The 26,719-nt window shown below is 44.0% G+C and overlaps 1 protein-coding gene across 1 annotated transcript in view; it reads left to right on the top strand.

The window, feature by feature from the left end:
* Nucleotides 1–7,098: 7,098 nt before the first annotated feature.
* Nucleotides 7,099–26,719, top strand: part of LOC308301981 (myelin-oligodendrocyte glycoprotein-like) — a gene marked incomplete at its 3' end in the record, with an annotated part of 36,760 nt that continues 17,139 nt past the window's right edge. The window contains exon 1 of the mRNA XM_080746126.1: nucleotides 7,099–7,229. Within this exon, the coding sequence (XP_080602252.1) occupies nucleotides 7,157–7,229 (73 nt within the window). The 5' untranslated portion in view covers nucleotides 7,099–7,156. The remainder of the gene's footprint in view (nucleotides 7,230–26,719) is intronic.

Raw genomic sequence — 26,719 nt, 5'->3', positions numbered from 1 at the left:
AGATAGCAATAGCATGGCTACTAACGGAAGGAAAGGAGGGGGGGAAAGGGGTAAAACTTTAAATACACAAGAAAAGAGAAAGAACAGGTCTTCTGACAATGAGAGTGGAAGCGAGGAGAGTGGGAGGAAAAAGCAGTTTGTTGGCGAAGGTGAAATCAAGTTTGTGATAAAATTTAAGGATAGGAGTGATAAAGGATTGAACCCGCTAAAGCTGTCTGCTGACATCAAAGAAAAACTGGGAGATGTGCTAAATGTAAAGCTGATGATGAACGGGAACGTGCTAATATTCTGTAAAAGTGAAAGTCAGAGACGGAAAGCAATGCAAGTTAACACTTGTTAGGCAGGCCAATTGAATGCTTTATCCCTGGCGGAGGTTTGAAGAATGTCAAGGGGGTTATATATGCGAACCAAGATATCACAGAAAAGGCTATTGTGGAAAAAGCAATTGGAGAGAATGACGGTGAAGCAGTAGTGGAGGAAGCGAGGAGGTTTAAAAAGGAAGGAACTGCAGTGTTGCTAACCTTTAAAAGCGAAGTAAAAGTAATGCCAACGAGGGTGTATCTGGGATACATGAGTTACAGAGTAAAGGAATATATCCGGCCCCCAATGAGGTGCTACAAGTGTCAACGTTTCGGGCATGCAGCTGCTGCTTGCAGAGGAGACAGGAGATGTGGGAAGTGTGGAGGTAGCCATGAGTGTTCAGAGTGCAAAGCAAAGGAGGCTAAATGCTGTAATTGTGGGGGCAACCACAGTACATCATATAGGGGTTGTGAGCACCATCAAAGGGCCTCGGAAATTGAGAGAGTTAGAACAGGAGGGGAAATGTCTTATGCAGAGGCTGTAAGGAAAGTGAAGGAGGCAGGGGGCGCTGCCAAGGCAGCGAGAGAAGGGGAGTCGTCTGCTAAACCAGTGGGGAAGGAGGTTAGTGTCCAGGTAGTGGAGAAACATGCATTCTTGGCATTTATGACAGATGTCCTATGTGCAGTCACCTGCAGAGACCCAAAAGAAAAGTTGTCAAGGTCAAACGTCATGCAAATTGTGGTAGGAGCAGCAGAGAGGTTTTTGGGCGAGCCCCTACAGGTGGACCCCAACTACTTACACACATTCATGAGGGACCAGCAGATCAGGCAAGGACAGGCTAAAGTAGGAGAGAGAGAAAGGAGGTGCACTGACAGGAGCGAGATGGAAGAGGGAACTGAAGACTTTTTGGAGGATGATGATCATTAAATTGCTAATGTTTTATTTATTACAATGGAACGCAAGAAGTCTGATAGCAAATGGGCAGGAGTTTAAAAAGGTGGTAAAAAATCATTCTAATAAACCTGACATAAGTATACAGAAGACATGGCTGAGACCGTGTTTAGAGGTCAAGTATACAATACAAAAGGGTGGAAATTAAGACCTCACTAGAGTGTGTGGTATTGAGGGTATGGGAGAAGGATAAGTGGATAAATATTGTGAACTTTTATAACCCATGCTGTACACTAAACATAAGTGAGCTAGAGGAGGTTATGGAGCAAATAGGAACACCTGTGATATGGGTAGGGGATTTTAATTCACACAACCCACTCTGGGGCAGTAAGACGAGGGACAGTAATGGGAGCACGGTGGAGGAGTTTATGGACAGATATGGGTTGGTGTGTGTAAATAATGGGAGGCCAACGAGGTTCGATATCAGAACGGGGGCAGAGTCTTGTATAGATCTAACTATAGCATCCAGTGAGTTGGCAAGGGTGGGAGAATGGGATCTCCTGGACACAGGACAGCACAACACATTAGGCAGTTTCGGGAAAACACTGGGTGCTGAGGAGCAAGCAAGACCAGGGTTCTTTGATTACAGTAAGGCAGACTGGGGGAACTTTGTAGAAAAGTGCGACAGTACCCTAGACAGTGTGAATAGTAATGGAACAATAGATGAGTGGAATGATAGCCTGTGTGCAATGATATTGCAACAGGCACATGAGTGTATACCGGCTAAGAAATCCCCTAAAGAAAGAATAAGTGTCCCATGGTGGAATAAGGAATGTACAGCAGCAATACGTGAAAGAAATGTAGCATATAGAGTACTTAGAAGGAGCCTGACAGAGTATAATTCAATAGAATACAAAAGGTTGAGAGCTAGAGGTTTAGGAGTAGATACCTCAGTAGGGGAAATCTGGGCAGCAGTGCACCGGATGACAGGGGTGAAGAGGAGAAGGAAGATGCCAGTGTTAGAGGAGGATGGGGTGGTGGCCAAAAAGGATATAGAGAAAGCTAAAATGTGTGAGAGCAAGTTTAAGGCTGTGCACAGTGGAACAAATATTGGGGAATAAGGAAAAGGGGTGAAACATTAAGGCAACACATCTCCAAACTCAGAGTAAACGAGGAGAACACAGATGTGGTTAATTTGTACTTTTCTATGACAGAACTACGAAGGGCCATAAAGAATGGGGGGAAAACTGCACCAGGGAAAGATGGGCTAAGCTACCAGCTATTTAAGGGACTAGGAGATTTGGTGTTGGATGAGATACTGGCTCTCATAAATACGATATGGGAAGAAGGAACCCTTCCCGCAGCCTGGAAGCAAGCAGTCGTTGTCCCAATCATAAAGCCAGGGAAGGACCCTGCAAAGCCTGGATCATACAGGCCTATTGCCTTAACAGCAGTGTTATGCAAAATAATGGAGAGAATGGTGACTGACAGGCTAGTATATAAGCTGGAGAAGCAGGGGTGGTTCAATCCAGTGCAAAGTGGGTTCCGTAGAGGTAGGAGCACGATGGACGCAGTGATATCCCTGGACTCGGATATTAAGAAAGCCATGATAAATAAAGAAGGACTGGTAGCAATGTTTTTGGACATAGAAAAGGCCTATGATATGCTGTGGAAGGAGGGGTTAGCCATAAAATTATATGACGCAGGAATTCGAGGGCGCCTACTGAATTGGATTCAGGACTTTTTAAAGAACAGAGTTATACAGGTTAGAGTGGGAGAAGCATTATCAGATGGGACAGTTATTGAGAACGGAACACCGCAGGGAAGTGTAATCAGTCCGGTGTTATTTAATGTTATGATCAATGATATATTCCAGGAGGTAGGACCAGGCTTCGGGCTCTCTCTGTTCGCAGACGATGGAGCTGTGTGGAAAAGAGGGAGAGACATCAAGCGCATAATAAAGAAAATGCAGGGAGCTATAAATAAAATAACAGACTGGGGAAGCAGGTGGGGATTTAAAATATCAGTGGAAAAAAAAAAGTTGTGTTCGGCAACAAGAGGAACAAGGGGGAGGGCTTGACTATGTATGGGCAGGAAATAGAGAGGGTTAAGGATTTTAAATTATTAGGAGTACATTTTGATGAAAGGCTCACATGGAAAAAACATATTGACAGCATAATAGAGAAATGTGGAAAGATGATTAATATGATGAGGTGTCTATCTGGAAGCTCATGGGGTGCAGACCAAGTAACCCAAATCATGATATATAGAGCAATGGTGAGGTCAAGAATAGACTATGGATGTCTTTGTTATGGATCAGCAGCCAATACTCATTTGAAGAAACTAGATGCCATACAAGCTAAAGCTCTGAGAGTATGTTGTGGAGCCCTCCGAACAACCCCAATTCCGGCACTACAAATTGAGATGGGAGAGACACCACTGGGAATGAGGAGGCCAAAACTGGCCATGCAGTACATTAGTAAACTCAGAGGGTGCCTAGGGGAAAACCCAGCTAAAGTAGTGGTGCAAGATGCATGGGAGTGGGGAGGGGCAAAAAGAAAAAAGGAGTGTTTCATCTTCAAAATGAACAAAGAGATGGAGAAGCTGGAGTTGGGAGTGGTTGGGATGGCTCCTATAGTTCACTGGCCAGTGGTACCACCTTGTTATTACCAACCCCAGAGGTGGACCTAGGTCTACTCGAGGCAGTTAAAACACAGGACAGCGCGACATATAATAATATGGTAGAAGGAAGGCTAGAAAGCACCTGGGCACAGCATCTGCAGATATTTACAGATGGGGCCAAAGACCCTAAGTCAGGGAAGGCAGGTTTTGCTTATGTAATCCCAAACTTAGGGATGTCTAAGTGTAAAAGGCTGTTGGAAGGGGTGTCAGTGTTCACAACAGAGCTGATGGCCATAATTTGGGCACTGCAGTGGGTGGAGGAGGTGAAGCCAGGGCAGGTAGTTGTGTGCTCAGACTCTGCAGCTGTGCTTATGGCCATGGGGGAAGGAGGGCTGGGGGCCCGGTCAGACGCCAAAAGGTCTCTCAGAAAGGAGGTGGATATAGACCTAGCAATAGGAGCTTATGAATGTAGGTCCATCATTAAAAGAAAGGTAACGTCAGAGTGGCAGAAGCACTGGGAAAGGGAAAAGAAGGGAAGACACTACTTTAGTATCCAGGACAGTGTGAATAAAGGGCCGCAATACTTAGGGGCTGAGAGAAAACAGACAGTGACAATGACAAGACTGCGACTGGGACACTGTGGACTGGCCTGGGACTTGGCCAAAATGGGGAAACACCCAGACGGACTATGTGACACCTGTCATGAAGAACAGACTGTGAAACATGTAGGCCTACTCATGGAGTGCAGGCGGTTTGCAGAGGAGAGAAAGACTATGTTTGCTGCAGTGGCAAGTGAGCCCACAAGGGAAATAACTCTTAAGAGTCTCTTGAACCCGACAGAAAACCAGCCAAGGGCTGTGAAAGCAGTGCTCGAGTTCATTGCCGCTACTGGCCTTGGAGTATAGACAAACGACAAAGTGAGGACTTTTCCCGACCAGAGGGAGGCAGCAATGTGCCGCAAGGCATCTAGTCTGCCGGAAACCACACGAAGAAGAAGAAGAAGAAGAGCCGACTGTGTGAGGTCCGTGAAGTGAGCTGCATTAGCGTTTCCGGCCTGGGAGTTGGCTGCATTAAGCGGAGCTCCAGCCTTCAAAATAAAAGTCAACTAATGTTTATTTAAAAGACACAAATGTATTTTAAAAATATGTGTATGATGTATGTCTCTATACTAGTGTACTTCTAATTGTCCTAACACATTTTCCAGGTTCTTTCAGATTGAAATTCGTGATATGCGAGCTATTAAAGGCCACTTAACAAGTTAATTCCATTCTTTCTATTGTAATCCATAGAAGAGCTTCAATTGGTTGTTAACACAAGTAGGCTACATCTAATGAGGTCCAGTTACTTAAAGGGGAAGACCACCCATTTTCAATATTGAACTATGTCATTAATTTATACATTTATTGCATGTTCTATGCCTTTTTACATTTGAGTGATGTTTGCACTTTGGTACAAAGCATGTTGTACTTCATTTATACATTTATTGCATGTTCTATGCCTTTTTACATTTGAGTGATGTTTGCACTTTGGTACAAAGCATGTTGTACTTCATTTATACATTTATTGCATGTTCTATGCCTTTTTACATTTGAGTGTGTTTGCACTTGTTGGTACATTGCATGTTGCACCTTTAATTGAACAGTTTTGTGTGATTTGTGTTTGAATAATGTTTGCCATTATTAGCGCGCACACACACACATAGTAAATTGATCAAAACTGTGATTACTAAACTATTAAAGTAACCTTTCAGTCCAAATGTTATGTTTTCCTTTCCAGTGAAAGTGTACACTGTTATTGACAATGAGTAATAAAAGGGTATTTTTTTAACTTTAAATCGTCTGTATTTGTTTATTCTCTGCTAAGCCGTATAAAGAAGCGTGGTGTATAAAAATGACTAGAATCTGAAAATGTCACTATTTTGAGCGAGTGGCTGCACTGGAAAGCCAACAGAAATTGATTTTACACCTCTCCTGCTTAGCGGAGAGTGTGGAGTGATAGAGGAGGTCTCCCCGAACGCGTGCGTGTCTCCAAAGTGCCGACGCAAAGAGCCGTCTGCTCTCCAGCGCCAACTAGAGTTTGAAAATGCCTGAAAATGTCATTATTTTGAGCGAGTGGCTGCACTGGAAAGCCAACAGAAATTGATTTTACACCTCTCCTGCTTAGCGGAGAGTGTGGAGTGATAGAGGAGGTCTCCCCGAACGCGTGCGTGTCTCCAAAGTGCCGACGCAAAGAGCCGTCTGCTCTCCAGCGCCAACTAGAGTTTGAAAATGTCTGAAAATGTCACTATTTTGAGCGAGTGGCTGCACTGGAAAGCCAACAGAAATTGATTTTACACCTCTCCTGCTTAGCAGAGAGTGTGGAGTGATAGAGGAGGTCTCCCCGAACGCGTGTGTGTCTCCAAAGTGCCGACGCAAAGAGCCGTCTGCTCTCCAGCGCCAACTAGAGTTTGAAAATGCCTGAAAATGTCACTATTTTGAGCGAGTGGCTGCACTGGAAAGCCAATAGAAATTGATTTTACACCTCTCCTGCTTAGCGGAGAGTGTGGAGTGATAGAGGAGGTCTCCCTGAACGCGTGCGTGTCTCCAAAGTGCCGACGCAAAGAGCCGTCTGCTCTCCAGCGCCAACTAGAGTTTGAAAATGCCTGAAAATGTCACTATTTTGAGCGAGTGGCTGCACTGGAAAGCCAACAGAAATTGATTTTACACCTCTCCTGCTTAGCGGAGAGTGTGGAGTGATAGAGGAGGTCTCCCCGAACGCGTGCCTGTCTCCAAAGTGCCGACGCAAAGAGCCGTCTGCTCTCCAGCGCCAACTAGAGTTTGAAAATGCCTGAAAATGTCATTATTTTGAGCGAGTGGCTGCACTGGAAAGCCAACAGAAATTGATTTTACACCTCTCCTGCTTAGCGGAGAGTGTGGAGTGATAGAGGAGGTCTCCCTGAACGCGTGCGTGTCTCCAAAGTGCCGACGCAAAGAGCCGCCTCCTGTCCAGTGCCCAATTTGTAAAGGCTATGCACTCCAGTGAACTGCATTTATCCATTTATAATGTTTTTCTAATGTTAATAAAACTTTTTTTTTACCCAGAAACACAATTAGCATTGTGTGTGTTCGTTTTAATGCTTAATCTATATTTTGAATGTGCATATCATGGGACAATTACTCGTTTTTCAACATTTTTCAATTGCCTCAGGGGTACTCTTATTCTGAAGAGATCGGCACCGGAAGTCTTATTGCAGCTAACGCTAATGCAGCTGACTTCACATAGGCGCGCGAGACACGGAAGAGACTGGTTTACGAGTGCTGCTCACTTACTACACCTAGTTCATCTCTGCAACTTCTTTCAAATCATGATGTGGATAAAGATCAACACGTTGCTGGTGGTAACATTATGGACAAGCTCCTACAACACTTCTGTGTCAGGTAACGTTAAGTTGTGTTAGAGATTTGTCAAAAGAACAGCGCAGTAGTAGACAAACTAGCTTACGCTGCTACCCAGCTAGTAGCTCTGGTCCATACCCAGCTAGCAGCGACAAAGTGACAAACTGAACTATTAGCCTAAAAAACTTGAGCCAAATATCCCCAATGCGTTGCTCCAGCTACGACAGCAGTTTATTTCACTGTGTATCATATAATAGTAGGCCTATAGCGATGTTTAAATTAATTGCAATGTCTTGCATTGATTCCTTGGTTGCCAATGGACAAAAAATGCAGGATTTATTATTGTCTTATATTATTAAGGACTGGTCGCATCATCAAAGACCATAGGTTATCTGATATATCCGTCTGGTAAGAGACACTATTACATTTTCTATATGATAAATTAAACTTATCATATTAAAAAACGAAAAGCATTAATTAATCAATGATGTTTATAGAGCACATTAATTGAATTCCAGAGGCTACAGCCATTAACAGCTTGTTATCATGCAAGGTTTTACACACTGACAGACACACAACACAAGCCTATCCTATAGTTTCAAACCTGCAGAAAATACTTTTAAAACATGGCAATGAATAGTCACAATAGTGTGTAAATCCAGCATGATGTTAATTAACAAGGCATTTTGCCAAACTGGCGTTGATCCTGCCATATATTCAACGATAAGGTCTCTAAACTACTTGAATTCACTATGACGTGTTCTGTTAACATCATTGACGACTTAACCGTGTCAGGCACATTCGCCTATGATTTTTTTCGCCTACATGCATTTGGTCCTTTCGCATGGCACTTTTGCTGTGGAGGAGAGTCTTTTCACCTATCCTGTCTGGCCCATTCACCGCAGTTGAAGAGCCATTTCGCTTGCCCTAGATTTGTCCATGTTTGCATGACAGTGGTGTTACCTCACCTATCAAACGGTGACCATTACTCATGGCTATCCTATGCACGCCATAGAAATCACAATAATACAGATTAGAGCTAATGGAATCAGGTGCGTCCAAATAATTAAATGCTCTTTTTTTAATTTGCTCTCCTTTAGGGCTTGAGGAAGGGCGTTCCACATGTTGATGGTGTAGCAGGAGAACGAGTTATGAGCCTTGTTTAGTGTTAAATCTACGTTGATGATGATTAGTTGAGCTGCCTCTGGTGTTGTGATCGTGAACATCCTTGACCTTTAAGAAGTAGTTTGTCAGGTACATGGGAATCTTGGAGGTGTAGTGTATCTTGTACACCAGGGCGGGGTTGCACCAGCTGCTACTAAGTTATAACGTAGCCTAATTGTAACGTAAATGGCTTCTAAGTCAAGACTTACGCATTACTAAAATGTCAGGTGTTGCACCACACAAATTTGTTCTTACGTATCTCTAAGTAACAACTAAATATTTACACCACCCCTTGGGCAGCACTAAGTTTTTACTAAGTAACCTAACTTCACTACTAACGTGGCAGACAATATTATATCAGCTATTTAATTAATTCAACAATGAAACGACCCATCTGTTTAAAACATACATTAAGCCCTATACATTTCGGACATTTGAAAATAGCCGATCTACAAGCTCACGATGTGTCTGCTATTAATAGTATTTCTATATTGCAGGATTGATACTTTTTTAATTAATTTGAGTACTTTTCAACCACTGCATATACAGCACAACAGCGAATTGAACGGTGTGCTCTCTCCCCTGTGTCTCCAAATATGCGTTGCCCTGTATTACTTCACTACAGGGGAAAATGTATGAAGCCAATATAATTTGTGATACAATCCGTTTGCAGGGCAGTGCGCAGGAATGCGCTCACCCTGTGCACGCATATCAGTGACTTGTGTAGGCTACATGCCAGTGGAGAGACGGAGCTCTCTGTTGACAAAAGACGATACAAGCTTTATTTCCTTACGAGAAACAGTTCGTTTTCATTGGATTCGGGAGCTATGACGTCATTTTATGCGACTATACATTACTTTAGGAACAGTCTACGCATTACTAGTTACGTTATGCCTTAAGCAGTCGTGGTGCAACACCTGTTAGTAACTCTCTTAGTTACAAACTAACTAGTAGTTACTAAGCCTCTAGTAAGGACTTTACTCCCTAACTTAGGGCAGAACTTACGTTCTGGTGGTGCAACTGGCCCCAGGCCCATTGCAAGATGCTGTACTCTGTCAGCTACTTTGAGCCATCCCACGCTTTCGTGGTGATGATCGGTAAGGTGGGTCAGAGGAGGGAGACCAAGCACAACCCTAATTAGTTTGTTTTGGGCTGTTTGGAGCTTTAACTTTAAGGCAGCTGGGGCGTCGCGATACCAGACAAGGACTCTGTAATCAATGAGGGGCCCAATAAGAGCACCTCCTAGTGTCTTTCGGGATTTAATATTGATCAGCGGGGCAACCCTTTGCAAGAAGCGAATTCGTTGGTTGACTTTATTGATTACCTTGGTGGTCATTTTTTCACTGGATAGGTTAGCCTCCAGGATGCAACCCAGGTAGCAGATGTAGTTTTTTTTTTCTATCACAGTGTCACCTACTTTAATTGTGAAGTTCTCAACTAGGCTAAGTTTCTGACTAGATCCAAAGAGGATACATTCAGTTTTGCCGAGGTGAATTGAGAGTCTGTTGTCATTGAGCCAGGTGCAGATCCTGTTAAGTTCACAGTTAAGGGCCTTTTCAACCTGCGATATGTCTCTGCCTGAGACTAGGAGAGCCGAGTCATCCGCGAACAGAAACAGATTGCAGTCACAAGCAGATGACATGTCGTTTACGTATATTAAGAACAACAGTGGTCCTAGTATACTCCCTTGAGGTACTCCACAGTTAACTGGGAGGGGGGGGGGGACAGGGTTCCGTTGACTTCCACCATCTGTTCCCTCCCCACCAAGTAAGAGTGCATTCATCTCACTGCTGTGCTATCAAGACCAATAGCTTTGAGTTTTTCAATCAGAATAGAATGATCGACGGTGTCAAATGCCTTCTGGGGGTCCAGCATGACCATGCCACAATATTTGCCATCGTGAATTTCACGTTTGATGTAATCATTCAAATAGATGAGGCATGTATCTGTGGAATGGGACTCTCTGAAGCCAGACTGGAACTCGTAGATCAGTTTATTCTCTTCAAGATATTTAGCCATCTGTTCATAGACAATTTTTTCCATTACCTTAGAGATGGAACTAAGGATTGAGATTGGCCTGTAGTTACCAGGGTCAAGTTTACTGCCTTTTTTGTGCAGGGGGGTTACCTTAGCTAATTTGAAGTCCTGGGGGACATAACCCTGCTTGATAGATAGATTAATAATATGGGTAAGATTGGGGCAATGGTGGCAGCTGAGTCTATGAGAAATTTGGGGGCGATTTTATCATGGCCAGCGGCCTTGAATTGAGGTAGGGTGCGCAGTTTTTTAAACACTTCATCAGTTGTCACCGTGGCAAGTTTAAAATTGTCTTTGCATACCCCAAGGTTGCTGTAGAATTTCAAGATGTGCCTAACACCAAACAGCCCAGATGGAGCGGGCAGTTTATTGACCAGATTTTTGGCCATGGAGGTGAAGTAGATGTTGAGATTTTTGGCTACATCAAGACTGTCAGTGAGGAGGATTATGGGAGTTTGAATGGATATGTTGCTGGCTATGGATCTAAGTTTAGCACCACAGCCTAGCTGGGTTTTAAATAGCTTCCATAGGTCTCGTGGTTTGTGGATGTTTTCCTCAACTTTCTCATCCAAGTAGTGTTTTTTGGCAGAAAGGATTAAGGAGGTTGTCCGATTTCTCAGTTTATTAGCCTCTAAAAAACGGACTATTTCTAATTTGGCTTCAAGGTGTTTATTGGGGCCTTTTTTTAGTTTGTGATTATATTTGCGTTTCTCAGAGTATTTTTTGTCTCTGAGTTTCATTGATTCACAGATTTCCGAATTCCACCATGGCTGTGAGCGGGCTTTAACCCTGACCCTACGCAAAGGAGCCACTTCGTCTAGGGTAGTGTTGAAAATGGATTTAAAGCCCAGCCAGGCTTCATCGACCTGAGTGCTAGCTAGTACTGGGGACCAGTCAGATTTCTCCAGTTTGTGATTAAAGGCTTCACTAGAGTAGGTTTTGAGGTTTCTAGCTTCAACTGTTTTGTGGCCGTCAGCTTTGGACTTATGTATTTTACGGGTGCAGTAAATGATGTCATGGTCGCTTAGGCCACCACATTCAATAATCCCACTCGCTCAGACTTAAGATTTGTCTGTGGTTACAATGAGATCTATGGTGGTTTGAGAGTTATCTGTAACCCTAGCAGTGATGTTAATAGGTTTTTAATGTAATGAGTCCCGGGACCCAAGAAGGGTCTTTCGGATGAGTCCCAGGGATATTTTATGGGTCCCACAAAAATTCAACGCGTCATGTCATTTTTGAAGTGCAGCATTTAACTTGAATTGGTTATTATATGGTTATTTACATTGTTTATCTTACAAAATACATACAAAAACGAATGAAACAATTAAACTATAATAGTACCTTGAGATGAAGAAGCACTAGGGATGGAGCTCGTTAATTTTTATTGATAATGAGCACCTTATCGATGTTGCTTATCAAGCCGGGCTTTTATCAAGCCCACTATTGAGCTTTTTTCTGTTATTTTGTGGAAAGACATGATGAGACACTAATATATATATATATATATATATAATTACAGTACTATTCATGAATTAATAATAATAGCCTACTGTAAAACTATACTATAAACTATAGGCTAACATTTCCATGTCTCTCCTTTTTTTTATTTTATTTTTTTACAGTAAATGCATATCTATTTTTTCCATTAAATACATTTGACCAGGGCCTTCAAATACAGTACTTTAACAGACAGAAGGCAAGTCAACCTTTTTATTTTTGGAAAATATTTGAAGAAACTAAATGTGTACCGTCTCTTTAACAGTGTAATTTATAATGCATAGTACGACGGTGTCACGCAACAAAAAAATACCCAATCAACAAGCTCAAACCGTGTCTGCTCGCACCGCGTTGTTATCTTGTACATCTGCTATTTTCGGAAGACTGAGAAGAAGTCGCGCTAGCAACGCTACGGATTCATTCGCACGGAGCGATACATTATAACTCTATGGCAGTGATTTTGAGTGTCCCAAACGGATTATTATCGATGGAATCATTCATATTTTCAAGCACCACGTACTTTGGGTGGAAGAGAACGGTTGTCGCGCTGCTTCAACAGCCCGCGTTGGAGTTGTTTCAACTCGTCTCAGACTACGCTCTGGTCCATAGCGTTAGTGGAGGAGAACTCCACTAACGCTATGGACCAGAGCTAGTCGCAGACGTGCGAAGTTATTGATTGCACTTGGGTCTTATGTGATGCACTATGGACAAGTGCTTGGCTCCGTCTGCATTGTCGAAGTGTTCCCTGATGTAACAACCGTGCTGCATATAGCCCATTGTATTTAGCATACATATACATACCTTGTGTTGTGGCATATCTTTTTTTTATTCATACGGCGGAGCGCGGGCCGCGTGGACTAAAACCGAAAATGAAACTATTTTACTTTTTCCATCGCGTCGCACGTTGTGCCCCGTCCGCGCGTCGGCGATTTTATAACCTTTTCTGTCAAGTCTTGTAACTAAAACCTGTATATAGCAGCACTCAATCACTGCGATTTGAGAGTTGAGACGTGACGTGAGTTTACAGAATCACTGTACACGATCTGACTACCCTTCCTCTTCTGGTTTGTTCACACAGCTGTTTGTGTCTGAAAAGCCCAAGTAGCTAGCCTACGTTACTATGGTAAATTGGTAACCCGACAGTGCAGATCTAAAAGCTCAGAACGCGTCGCGGATGCAATGTGTTGTGAGCTTGTAGATCTGCTCCTTTGAAAGCCAGACCCGCTGTGCTGTACGGAGACGTATAACTCGGGCAGTCAGGCTGTACAGTGGAGAGGCGACTTTTGGGAAGATGATTGCAATATTTTGGCTTATCGCCGAATCTTAATTAATAGATACGGGGGTGCGGTAATTACCGCAGTACCGGCGGTAAATGGGAAGACGGTAATCGCGGTAACAAAATGTCCATACCGCCCCAGGCCTACTCACTTTGGGCTTATCAAGTGGTCCATGGTCGGTTCTCAAAGTGAGGTCGGGGACCCTCAGAGGGACACTTTGGGCTTATCAAGTGGTCCATGGTCGGTTCTCAAAGTGAGGTCGGGGGACCCTCAGAGGGACACTGTGGGCTTATCAAGTGGTCCATGGCCGGTTCTCAAAGTGAGGTCGGGGGGCCCACAGTGTCCCTCTGAGGGGACACGGCACAGACCGTGTACACGAAGGGCAGGAGCAAGTGTTCAAGTCCCATAGAATCTATGGGAAATGTCACCAGTAGTTTTACATGAACCCTCAGAGGGACACTGTGGGCTTTTCAAGTGGTCCATGGTCGGTTCTCAAAGTGAGGTCGGGGACCCTCAGAGGGACACTGTGGGCTTATCAAGTGGTCCATGGTCGGTTCTCAAAGTGAGGTCGGGGGACCCTCAGAGGGACAGTGGGCTTATCAAGTGGTCCATGGTCAGTTCTCAAAGTGAGGTCGGGGGACCCTCAGAGGGACACTGTGGGCTTATCAAGTGGTCCATGGTCGGTTCTCAAAGTGAGGTCGAGGGACCCTCAGAGGGACACCGTGGGCTTATCAAGTGGTCCATGGTCGGTTCTCAAAGTGAGGTCGGGGGACCCTCAGAGGGACACTGTGGGCTTATCAAGTGGTCCATGGTCGGTTGTCAAAGTGAGGTACATCCTCAAAGTCCCTCCTTCCCAAACAAAGACGAACCAACCAAGGGTGCACAAGGCAGCGGTGTGCGATGGACTAGAAATATCCATTTCAAACTATTGGTCATGTACACACAAACTAAGGCTCCTGTACACAGTGTTTGGTCTCAATTGTGTGAGCAGCTAAAGGGCAGACAATGGCCTAGAACAACCTAATGGTGCCTATTAAGACTCTAGTACACCCTTTGGCCTCGACAAGCCTGATCATCCTACTATAGCTAGTACCCCCCTCACCAACTTTGTGCTCCCACTTGATAAGCCCACAGTGTCCCTCTGAGGGTCCCCCGACCTCACTTTGAGAACCGACCATGGACCACTTGATAAGCCCACGGTGTCCCTCTGAGGGTCCCTCGACCTCACTTTGAGAACCGACCATGGACCACTTGATAAGCCCACAGTGTCCCTCTGAGGGTCCCCCGACCTCACTTTGAGAACTGACCATGGACCACTTGATAAGCCCACAGTGTCCCTCTGAGGGTTCATGTAAAACTACTGGTGACTTTGTACACGCCTGTGTACATTTCCCATAGATTCTATGGGACTTGAACACTTGCTCCTGCCCTTCGTGTACACGGTCTGTGCCGTGTCCCCTCAGAGGGACACTGTGGGCCCCCCGACCTCACTTTGAGAACCGACCATGGACCACTTGATAAGCCTGCAGTGTCCCTCTGAGGGTTCATGTAAAACTACTGGTGACTTTGTACACGCCTGTGTACATTTCCCATAGATTCTATGGGACTTGAACACTTGCTCCTGCCCTTCGTGTACACGGTCTGTGCCGTGTCCCCTCAGAGGGACACTGTGGGCCCCCCGACCTCACTTTGAGAACCGACCATGGACCACTTGATAAGCCCACAGTGTCCCTCTGAGGGTCCCCCGACCTCACTTTGAGAACCGACCATGGACCACTTGATAAGCCCACAGTGTCCCTCTGAGGGTCCCCCGACCTCACTTTGAGAACCGACCATGGACCACTTGATAAGCCCACAGTGTCCCTCTGAGGGTCCCCCGACCTCACTTTGAGAACCGACCATGGACCACTTGATAAGCCCACAGTGTCCCTCTGAGGGTCCCCCGACCTCACTTTGAGAACCGACCATGGACCACTTGATAAGCCCACAGTGTCCTTCTGAGGGTCCCCCGACCTCACTTTGAGAACCGACCATGGACCACTTGATAAGCCCACAGTGTCCCTCTGAGGGTCCCCCGACCTCACTTTGAGAACCGACCATGGACCACTTGATAAGCCCACAGTGTCCCTCTGAGGGTCCCCCGACCTCACTTTGAGAACCGACCATGGACCACTTGATAAGCCCACAGTGTCCCTCTGAGGGTTCATGTAAAACTACTGGTGACTTTGTACACGCCTGTGTACATTTCCCATAGATTCTATGGGACTTGAACACTTGCTCCTGCCCTTCGTGTACACGGTCTGTGCCGTGTCCCCTCAGAGGGACACTGTGGGCCCCCCGAGCTCACTTTGAGAACCGACCATGGACCACTTGATAAGCCCACAGTGTCCCTCTGAGGGTCCCCCGACCTCACTTTGAGAACCGACCATGGACCACTTGATAAGCCCACAGTGTCCCTCTGAGGGTCCCCCCACCTCACTTTGAGAACCGACCATGGACCACTTGATAAGCCCACAGTGTCCCTCTGAGGGTCCCCCGACCTCACTTTGAGAACCACCACGGACCACTTGATAAGCCCACAGTGTCCCTCTGAGGGTCCCCCGACCTCACTTTGAGAACCACCACGGACCACTTGATAAGCCCACAGTGTCCCTCAGAGGGTCCCCCGACCTCACTTTGAGAACCGACCACGGACCACTTGATAAGCCCACAGTGTCCCTCTGAGGGTCCCCCGACCTCACTTTGAGAACCGACCACGGACCACTTGATAAGCCCACAGTGTCCCTCTGAGGGTCCCCCGACCTCACTTTGAGAACCGACCACGGACCACTTGATAAGCCCACAGTGTCCCTCTGAGGGTCCCCCGACCTCACTTTGAGAACCACCACGGACCACTTGATAAGCCCACAATGTCCCTCTGAGGGTTCATGTAAAACTACTGGTCGTGAACACCAACTAGGGCCTGTGTACATATGGCTCTCTGCTGCCCCCCATTGAGAAACTATAGGCGGCACAGACCGTGTACACAAAGGGCAGAGCAAGTGTTCAAGTCCCATAGAATCTATGGGAAATGTACAAAGTCGTGTACAAAGTCACCGGTTGGTACACGAGCCATAGTTTTTTCCATTGTAGCTCCCTACAGTGTACACAACTTTGATTATTACCCATATGCTGGTGAAATTGGCTTGGCAATCCTTTCTGTTTTTATACTGTCATCATCAGTATCCACAAGCAACCCCCCTGGTTGCTTGTTTCTCTCTCAAAAACAAAACCTGGCAACATTGGGTGATCAGACTCAGAGGAGATGTGTTTATCTTAGCACAGGACGCCAACAAGCAGGCTGCAGTGGACACATGCTGCTCATGATTAAATGCATTTATTTCCATTATTCCAAAAATAGACGCAAAATAGACGATTCCACGGAAAATAAAATAGACGCTTCACGGACATTTTTTAGCGCTTCTTCAGCAGCCTTTGATTTTAGCACTTTTGCGGGAATAGCATGGTGCCCTGTCCTTCAGCACGTAAAGCGTGTGCATTAATCTGGCCGTTCTTTGGCATTATGTGAGTTTGTATGCCTCTTAGATTAGCTCACACAGCCACCACTAGCTGCAGTTCGTTGTGTGTGTGTGTGAGAGAGTCAGAGTGTGTGTGGAGGGACGAGGGAGGGAGGGACGGACGGACGGGGAGAGAGAGAGAGAGAGAGAGATAGACGGAACACTATGCCCCGTTCAGCTCGCATCGTTGTTTTTGTTCAGATGAACTGTAATGAGATGGAGTTATTTATTTGAGCGAGCGGACCTGTTGTTGTCGAGAGTTAAATAAAAGAAAGAGAAAATAAGCCACCACAGCTCGGGAACGCTCCAGCTTGCATGGCCGTACCAAACTGTAAAACGTAGTATCGATACTACCGATACTACGGAAAAGTCGTATTGTACCGAATGGATTTTTTCAGTATCGGTATTTATCGATATACCGATATTTTTGACAACACTACATATACGTATACTTTACATTTTCCAAATATTTTATTATTTAACATTGTGGACAAAATATACAATTTTACATCGAGGTGCCCACTCTTGCTTAGTGCCCGCTCTTCTCGTGTCCGCCAGGACACTACATTCTAAATGCCAAGTGGTGGTCTACCATGTGATTTTAATGCTACAGTACTTCCACCATTGTGTTACTTGTAAAGTAAACAGCACTATAGTGTTGTTTTTATTCATAATATATATATATATATATATATACACACACACACACACACACACACACACACACACACACACACACACACACACACTCACACAAATACATACATACCAGTAAGACTCCCTAATCGGGAGATAAGCCAAAAGTTTGTTTTACCAATTATCAAGACATACGGGCAGTTGACAGTTTGCCATGGTTACTCATTGAAGTTGAATCTCCATATATGGAGATAACCTACGCATCACACTAAGTCTGACCTCACCAGCCCATATTTGGGCATGAGCAACTTATGTCTCCATATATGGAGATATGATGACATCACACAGTCCTCAGCCGATGATGTGGTGTGATGTCATACAATACACAAACGAGCCCTACAGTATAAAGGGGCAATTCTTGCCAGGAAAGAAGCATTTCTTCGACTCAGACCTTATCGCCAGGGTTGGCTTATAGCAGCTGTCGGTAGGACCATATATGGATTCTGTTAGTGTGGATCTCCTAACAGGGCATCATCTGGGATACAATCCCTTTTATGCCCATATATGGAGATCCCTAACAGAATCCCTTTCATGCCCATATATGGAGATCCCTAACAGAATCCCTTTTATGACCATATATGGAGATCCCTAACAGCATCCCTTTTATGCCCATATATGGAGATCACTAACAGCTAACAGAATCCCTTTTATGCCCATATATGGAGATCCCTAACAGAATCCCTTTTATGCCCATATATGGAGATCCCTAACAGAATCCCTTTTATGCCCATATATGGAGATCCCTAACAGAATCCCTTTTATGCCCATATATGGAGATCCCTAACAGAATCCCTTTTATGCCCATATATGGAGATCCCTAACAGAATCCCTTGTATGCCCATATATGGAGATCCCTAACAGAATCCCTTGTATGCCCATATATGGAGATCCCTAACAGAATCCCTTTTATGCCCATATATTATGGAGAAATCCCTGCTCTGAGTATCTGACATCAGTGTGATGTCACCTGTTTATGCCCATATATGGAGATCCCTGCTCTGCGTATCTGGTTGCTATGGTAAACAGTTGGTTGCTAGGGGGAAAAAACATGGTTGCTATGGTAAACAGTTGGTTGCTAGGGTAAACAGTTGGTTGCTTGGGTAAAACCATGGTTGCTAAGGTGGTTGCTAACGTACACTAACAGACCAGCAACAACAGACTGTTGCCACAGCAACGTACACAAAGGTTTGTGTACACATGTGGTGTGATGTCATACTGATGCGGAGATATGAGCAGGGCAAAGGTGTGACGTGTGACGGACGGATACATATTAGTGCTCCTTATATTTTGTTGGGTGCTCCTAATATTTTTCTGGCGCTCCGACGACTTTAAACTGGTAGCACCAGTGCTACCAAGTAAAATTGTTCATTTTGAGCCCTGGTTGCTGGGTCCCAGGGACGCGTGAGTGATGTTGTTGCCATCATAGTCCATGTTAGAAATAATTTGCGCCACGTCGCGGTAAGAACAAACATTTAAAGACCATGGACACCACCATTGTTAATGGGTGGCTGTATCCTACTTTACCCTACCTTATAACAAATAAAATCTGTGTATAATTGAACAGGCTTAGTAAAACAATGGAAACAATAATAATAGTGCCACGGCCGCCGCCATATTGCGGGGTCGGCGACTTGGCATAACCGAATTATTTAGGGCACATGTTTTTGTGTAATGCACAGGGTTCCCATAGACTGAGCCCTGCCGCCCCACAATGCACTGTGCTGCGGCTGCTGTCTCGCGCTTTGAGCACGCACATGCACTATGCACACTGCAGGCATTTCTCTGGGCAGGAGGCAACGAACACAGCTAGCCGTAGCCACCTGTTGCTGAGCAAACGCAACAGAGCCGTCCATAGCAGAACCACAGGCTAAAAAAAAAAAAATCGTACAAATGTCCACAGCCTTGTCACCAGAGAACAAATTATGAAAAAATCTATAAAGTTGTTTATGAAGAGAATATACGATAAAATAAACACATTATTTTATTGATTCCGATAAATAACAAGAATTGACACATTGTCAATACATAAGCTGGTCACATTTGGGTTAAAAAGGCGGGGACGTTTAACAATGTTACCATAATGCTTTGAATGAGCATGACAAAGTGAACATATAACTGACTGACTATATTGTGGGATGAAATCTGCAGTAGACGGCTGTGAATTGCTGTAAGTGGCAAAGTACCGGATTTGAAAAGTACTTTTGAAGTAAAAGTAAAAGTATTTTACCGTATGTTTCTGTGCAAAGCCAATAGAATTTGAAGGATATTAAATTGAAGTAGGACTGTCATCTAAGGGGTAGCCTACTGTCATTTTAAAAAGTAATCTTACAATACTAGTTAATATGTTTATGATGTCATTGTGAGAATGTGCTATAGTGTTGTAGTCGAGTCCACCTAAAGTGTCCAAGTCAAGTCCAAGTCCTAGGGGGTTCGAGTCCGTTTTGTCTTATTAAAAAAAAGGACAAATAAGACTTGGACTTGGACTATATGTAGTACAATATCCCAAATCACAGACGATAATTATCCAGTCTAATATCATGATATGGATACAAAAATAATATGAATTAAAAAAGAATTATAGATTATAGGTCTACTACTGTAATCTATAACATTTTTAAACATTGCTGTTATAGCTGTGTCATTGTAATAAAGCTGCATGATTATGGCAAAACTTATATTATCAAACAAAATCTTATTTTAATATTTTTTAATAAAAGCTAAAATAAATAAATAAGGTTTCCCTATTCAAACACATAGCAGTACGTGCTAGAGCTTAGAAATTCAGCCCGAGCCCGACGGGACCCGACGGGTCGGCGCGGCGCGGGCTGGGCCGGGCTCAAATTTCCATGTATATGACGGGCTATGGGTCGGGTCGGGCTTTTATAATCCGGTAGGCAAGCGCAGCGCAGTATCATGATGTCTCTGTGACTGTGTAAACTGCGCGCTCATGACTCTATGGCTGCACCGCTGCGCTGTTTCGCAACTTGACAGTTGAGCGTGAGTGTGTGTGTGCGTGCGCTGTGTGTGTGCGTGTGGCTGGCTGCTCGCTGCTGTGGCGTGTGCAGTGCATGCATGCGCTGCCAGCGCTGGTCGAGCAGAGCAGAGCGGAGGACATCGTTGAAACAGTCCACAGACACTTTTTGTATCCTAATAATCATAATAGACGTTGTGTGAACGTTGTAGCTATAATAGCCTGTGCGCCTGCTGTCTGATTTAGCGGCGGCCGTCTGCTGTGTTTTCCAGCAAGGCTTTTTGATTGATTGAAGAATTAGGCTCCGATGTTTATTTGTTCCATAATTAGCACGGTACTTGCTACAATGTCTTATATAGGTCTATATAAAGACAGTTGGAAAAGGACTCTGTTCTTAACAAATCACCATATGAGAAAAAAGGCTGCTGCAGCAATTAAGCTTGTTTATAATGTCGGGCTGCGCGCTGTGTCGGTCTCCAATTGTCAATTATGTATCGGGCTTTGGGCCGGGCTCGGGCTGCCGTTCTGTGGGGGTGGGTTGGGCCGGGCTCATTTTTTTAGGCCCGATCTAAGCTCTAGTACGTGCATGTCTGCATTTCATTGTTTAAGGTGAGAAATGTACCTTATGTCATTAGTCTGATGCCTTCAAGTATATGCAAAGCAAAAAAATACCCCATGTTACTGCTTCAAGTTGTTTTGATTCGTTTTAACCTCTCTACAGAGACTTACAATGTTACACTTCTCTCTATTGATCAGTGCACTTAAAACGTTCGGGCGAGGCTTAACGAGTTGTAATAGGCTACACCTGGAAAGACAAAAAGAGAAAAGACGTCAATTCTTAATCCAGCGGTACGGGTGGATTAATGATCACAAAGGCTGTTTTTGGAATTGGAAGCTGTGTAGGCCTACTGTTTAAATAAGGACTTATTTATTTGGGAACACTGCAGGCTGCAGGTAAGAGGAAAGCAGACAGAGAGAGTTGTCTGTTGGCGAAAAAAGAACTTTTGGGAACTTGCTTGCTGCTGCTGCTGCTGAGCGGAGGCAGTGGCGTCAGTTCAGAAAAAGGTAAGGTATGGCAACATGACGGTGTCGGTGTCGCGCGCGTGCAAGACACCACTCATGTTGCCAACAAGCACGATGAAAAGTACATTTTTATTATTTCCCCCTGCAGCCAAGGTATGGCAGCTGCATACCCCTGCCATACCCAATTGACGCCCCTGAGCGGAGGGGCTCTGCGTGTGTGCCTGTGTGTGTGTGCGTGCGTGCGTGCGACTGTGTGCCTATCAGATGCGCATCAGATAATTCAGATATGCTCCAGCGCAACATTAATAGGCTATATACCATTAAAACCAAAGTAATGAGCCTGTTTTGAAAATGTAGCAGAGTAAAAGTACAGATACTTGTGTTAAAATGTAACGGATAAAAGTAAAAAGTACTCAGACAAATAACTACTCAGTAAAGTACAAAGTACTGAAAAAAGTACTTTGTTACAGTAACAAAGTATTTGTACTTCGTTACTTCCCATCTACATCTACAGTGCAGTATTGATACTTTTACGATACTTTTACTTAAGTAAAACATTTGAGTACTTTTTCCAACAGCTAATTTTCCCCATAGCCTGGAGGAGCGGTTCTTTCCCCCCATTGTCTAGAAGGGCACTCCTGGGGTACTGTCCTGCGATTGGCCCTTAGCTCTACCATGTGACATCAATAGCCTATCCAGAAGAGGTAATCAATGGTCGTCAAAGAAAATGAGCTGATTACCGAAGCTGGTGGCCCAGCTTAAAAACATAATTATATAGGCCTATTTCTCATAATAACACTGCAACATGTTGGTATCAGAGATTGCGTTAGACCGGGAATTGCCGGATTTGACCGATTTTTTTATGGCCAAGACCGAAAAATAAAATTCCTCCCGGACATCCTGACCGATTGAAAAACCAATGGTCATTTATTATTATCGCCGTCTGCTCCTCATGCGCAGGCTGCCTGCCTCTCTCTCTCTCTCTCTCTCTCTCTCTCTCTCTCTCTCTCTCTCTCTCGCTCGCTCTTTCTCTCTCGCTCGCTCGCTCGCTCGCCCGCGCGCTCCCCCGTTCTCTCTCTCTCTTTCTCTCTCGCTCGCTCGTTTCAGTGTCAGTTTGCGATGCACGCACAGCATGTAAAGCCATGGGAATTAAGGAATGCATGCACGGTCAGCAATCAACCCATAAACAAACATTATACACTTGATTGAAGTTATGAGGAGAGGAGATGGAGTGGAGACAGTAGGAAGAACAAAGCCTTTTCAACTCTCCCAAAGTTGCATAACATGGACGCACTGTCACCACTCGACAGTGAGTATTGGATTAATTGCTGGCCAGATGAGTCTATCAACCTTTTCATTATTCTGAAGTCAAGACATGGTATTGTATTGTTGGCAATGATGCAACAGAAAGACGTAGTGAAAGCAGTGTGCGTGTGCCACATGCAGACAGCCTGCGCGAACAGCGCGATTAGTCCAATATAATTAATTAATTCCCTTATGCAAGATTGAAACGTTTTTTTCTTTTTAGCCTATTTTCATTCAATTCGTTTTCAGTCCCAACTATGCAGTAGGCCTAATACTTTAACTGTTGCTATTGGCTGTTTGTGCACCTGCTTGTAATGTATGCATTAAAATGATTATGTCCGGTATATTCTTCAGATGTCCGGTAAATTTTAATCATGCCGGTCACGGTGACCGGCAGTTAAAAATCCTAGCGCAATCACTGGTTGGTATATGTTATTTACAATCCACAAGCATTGGGTATTTGGGGAGTTGATCTACAAGCTCACAACACGTCGCTATGCGCCATGTTGAGAGCTTGTAGATCGGCTATTATTTATTGCTCCAAAAGCCAGTGCTCTGAGCGTTTTAACTGTGTGACAGCGATGACGCAACCAGATGGTGACGGAGTAGTGTCCGAAATGCGCTGATGAGTTCACTACTGTAGTACACTACATCTGGATCCCTCATTTAGGGTTAGGGAATAGGGAACGTGTTCCGCATTCCGGACGAGGACGGGCCTCCATTCCGAAACACCACCATTCCGAAGATTGACTTCCATTATTCGGAATGGTGGGGTTTTCCATTGTTCTATAAGACCCCACCATTCCGAAAATCAGAAACACCACCATTCCGAATAATGGAAGTCAATCTTCGGAATGGTGGGGTTTCGGAATGGAGTCTGTGCACTACACGAAAACACGTGCCCTAAATAATTTTGTTCCATAAGGAAAATGTACTTACATTCTTTACTTAAAGGCCCTCTGACACGCCCCAAAATTATAATAGTATGATACAGTAGGTCATGTGGTCTCTCTGAAAACGCTCTGAAATAGTCTGAAACTCATGTCACAGTGTAATCTGCCCCTCGTCCCCCAACAACAGCTGACCTGTACAGTAAGTAGTACAGTCAATTAATTTGATTGGCTTATAATTGCGCATTCTCACAATGACATCATAAACATATTAACTAATAGTTTAAGATTACTTTTAAAGTAGCCTCGGAGTAAAGTAGCCTTCAACTGCGATGCTCTATTGCCAGAGACTCGCGGAGAGATTCGCCGCGCCCGCCCATCTGCCTACACAAACTGTCAGCGTTAGCTCAGAGTGCTTTTGAAGTGATCCCTTTAGATGGCAGTCCTACTTTAAGTAAAAGTATAAATACTGCAATGTACATTTACTATATTACAAGTAGAAGTCCGGTATTAACCTCGCCTACCAGGCTTTCTGGGGGAAAGCCTGGGGTAGTGTTCGTTCACAACAGGCCGTTTGGTTTCCGCCCAACGCGCGGAAACCACTAGAAGAAGCGGCGGCGCTTTGATTTGGTTCCCTCCGTTTGTTTCCCCAATCCCTATTAAAATGCTTGAGTAGCCTAGTGTAGTCTTGCCAGTCACTAACAGTTGGACTAAAAGATGCATATACCAAACAAATTTTTCTAAAGCAAAACTACTCCGCATCAAGGAGTTTATTAGGGAGGACCTAAAAGTATGTCCTTGAGCGCAGGGGAATTATTTTGGGTTAAAACTGTTTGGGTTAAAATTGTAGTCTTTGAGTACTACAACATGACGTGTTGTGGTTTCCGCTCCAGACCGGTTACAAGCCCGAAAAGTGAAGTGATCCCAGACTAGTCCGGTATTAAAAAAGTACTTGAGTAAGCTATCAAATCTATAAAAATATTTTTTTTTAAATAGCAGATCTACAAGCTCACAATGTGAGCTATTTTCAAATGGCCAAAATGCATATAGGCAGTTGAAGTGGTTTTGTATAGGCTAAATCAAAATCTAAAGTAAGTACAAAGTAAGTTTTGAAATAAATGTAGTGGAGTAAGAGTTTGGATCTGAGATGTAGTGGAGTAGAAGTAAAAGTATTGGAAATTGGATTTACTCGAGTAAAGTACACAAAGTCTAAGTACTTAAATACATTTACTTAAATAATGTTACTTTACCTCACTGGTCTTTATTTTATTTCACTTTATTTATTTGTTTAGGTGCTATTTCATTTTGCATACACTTTGCACTGTTCTATGTCTGCATATAGTGCAAATGTTAAAGGGTTAGGGTTAACACAAGTTAAATGCTGCACTTTGTCAAAACTTGACTCGTTGAATTCATACAATGTCCCTGGTACCCATCTGAAAGACCCTTTAGTGGGAGAAATATGTGAAAAAGGTGTTCACTTCCGGCAGAAAGCGTGAAAACTTGCACCTACGGGTATTTTTGTGCGCTGAATTCAAAAATTTACGGTTTAGCCTATTTTTGTTACATATTTCTCCCACTACTTCTTGAGTCACGAGACTCATTACATTAAAAACCTAGCAACATCACTGGGTTAGGTTAATGTATGTGCCGTTAGTTTTTATTGATCAATGTCTGACAGTTTTTTACAATGGGTTGTCCTACTAAATTACTTTCGCAGTCCTAGACTGACAATTGTTTATTAGGGATGTTCCCAGCGGTTAATTTCACTGGCATGTACACAAAAATGTTTAAACCGAATATTTGAATGTCCGAAAATTAATGAATTCATTCATTTATTGAAATGAACACCCAGAAAATAGCCAAAATCGAGCACATTTCGATCTATTAGGGCAAACCTCATTTGAAAATAATATCAAGAGTATATGAAAGCTTTTTAAAATTTTTTATACTAATTGGAATCTTGCTCAAATAATGAATTACATCATGCTAGTGAAAACATGCAATCTAGGTCAAACAAATGAAGTCCAGCGCAGCTGGTGTGACTGGACTCACGCTAGTAGGTGGACCACTAACCAGCTCAGCTGTCCTCAAAGTTACAATAACCATAATCTTTTTATGGTATTACATTATCGTTCAACTTAATGATTACCGGTAAGCCTACTCTGCATTCTCCATGTTCTCACCTTACTTCTTCAAATCGACAGAGGCAGCGGGCAGTAACCCACTCGAGGTAACGAGTGATTCACAAGTAGGTCTTTATTCAAAAAACTTGCAAAACGCACTGTAGCAACTTTAAAAAGTGATGAATGATGCTGGGCAGAAGCAGCAGACACGCAGACAGCCTACTTGGTGTACTGCAGGTCGCTGCGACCACGGTGCACAACAGTGTGACAGTCAGGCTCCCAATCAACCAATACTTAATTTGCTTATTTTACTTGTTAAAAGCAACCGTTTATTAAGACATGACAACAATACGGGTGCAACACGTTTAATAACGTTTATATCTCAAAAATATATAGGCCTATGAATATGTTATTATATTTAATAGAATAACCAAATAGTATTTACAAACCGAATAGTGGGGGCAGCCCCGTTTATTCGAATTCCAGAATATTCTTGCACATCCCTGTAGTAGCCTGACAGCATCAGACTCCTTATAAAGACACATATAAGTGGGAAAATAAATCTATATTGCAGGTTGACATTTGTCATGACAACTAGTATTTTTAACTATTACATTTTGATATTGTCGTATTCACCAACAATATTCACTTTGATACCAAACCATGTCAGTCCAAAGATGCTCAGGCTTTAGATCAGTGGTCCTCAATCTTTTCAGACCGTGACTCCCAAAATAACAATAATAATATTTTAACTGGGGACCCTCCACCCTAACAAGCACTAAGGGTGCGTTCAGAAATGCGCACTCAACGCACTGGTGTGCCATGTTGTCGTTCGTTTATTCGGTGCACTTGGTGCGTTGTCGTTCGGAAATCCAGTGCACTGCGCACCAGTGTGCTGAGTGCACGCACTCACCGACCCTACTCAGAAGATGGGGTTTGACGGTGTGGTGCGTCAGTGCAGTGTTTTGATTGGTTGGTTTTTATGG

The sequence above is a fragment of the Nannobrachium achirus genome (assembly GCF_963921795.1).
Source record: "Nannobrachium achirus genome assembly, chromosome: 17".
NCBI classification, from domain to species: domain Eukaryota; kingdom Metazoa; phylum Chordata; class Actinopteri; order Myctophiformes; family Myctophidae; genus Nannobrachium; species Nannobrachium achirus.
Note: the sequence above shows the minus strand (reverse complement) of the source record. Positions and strands in the feature narration are given on the sequence as shown.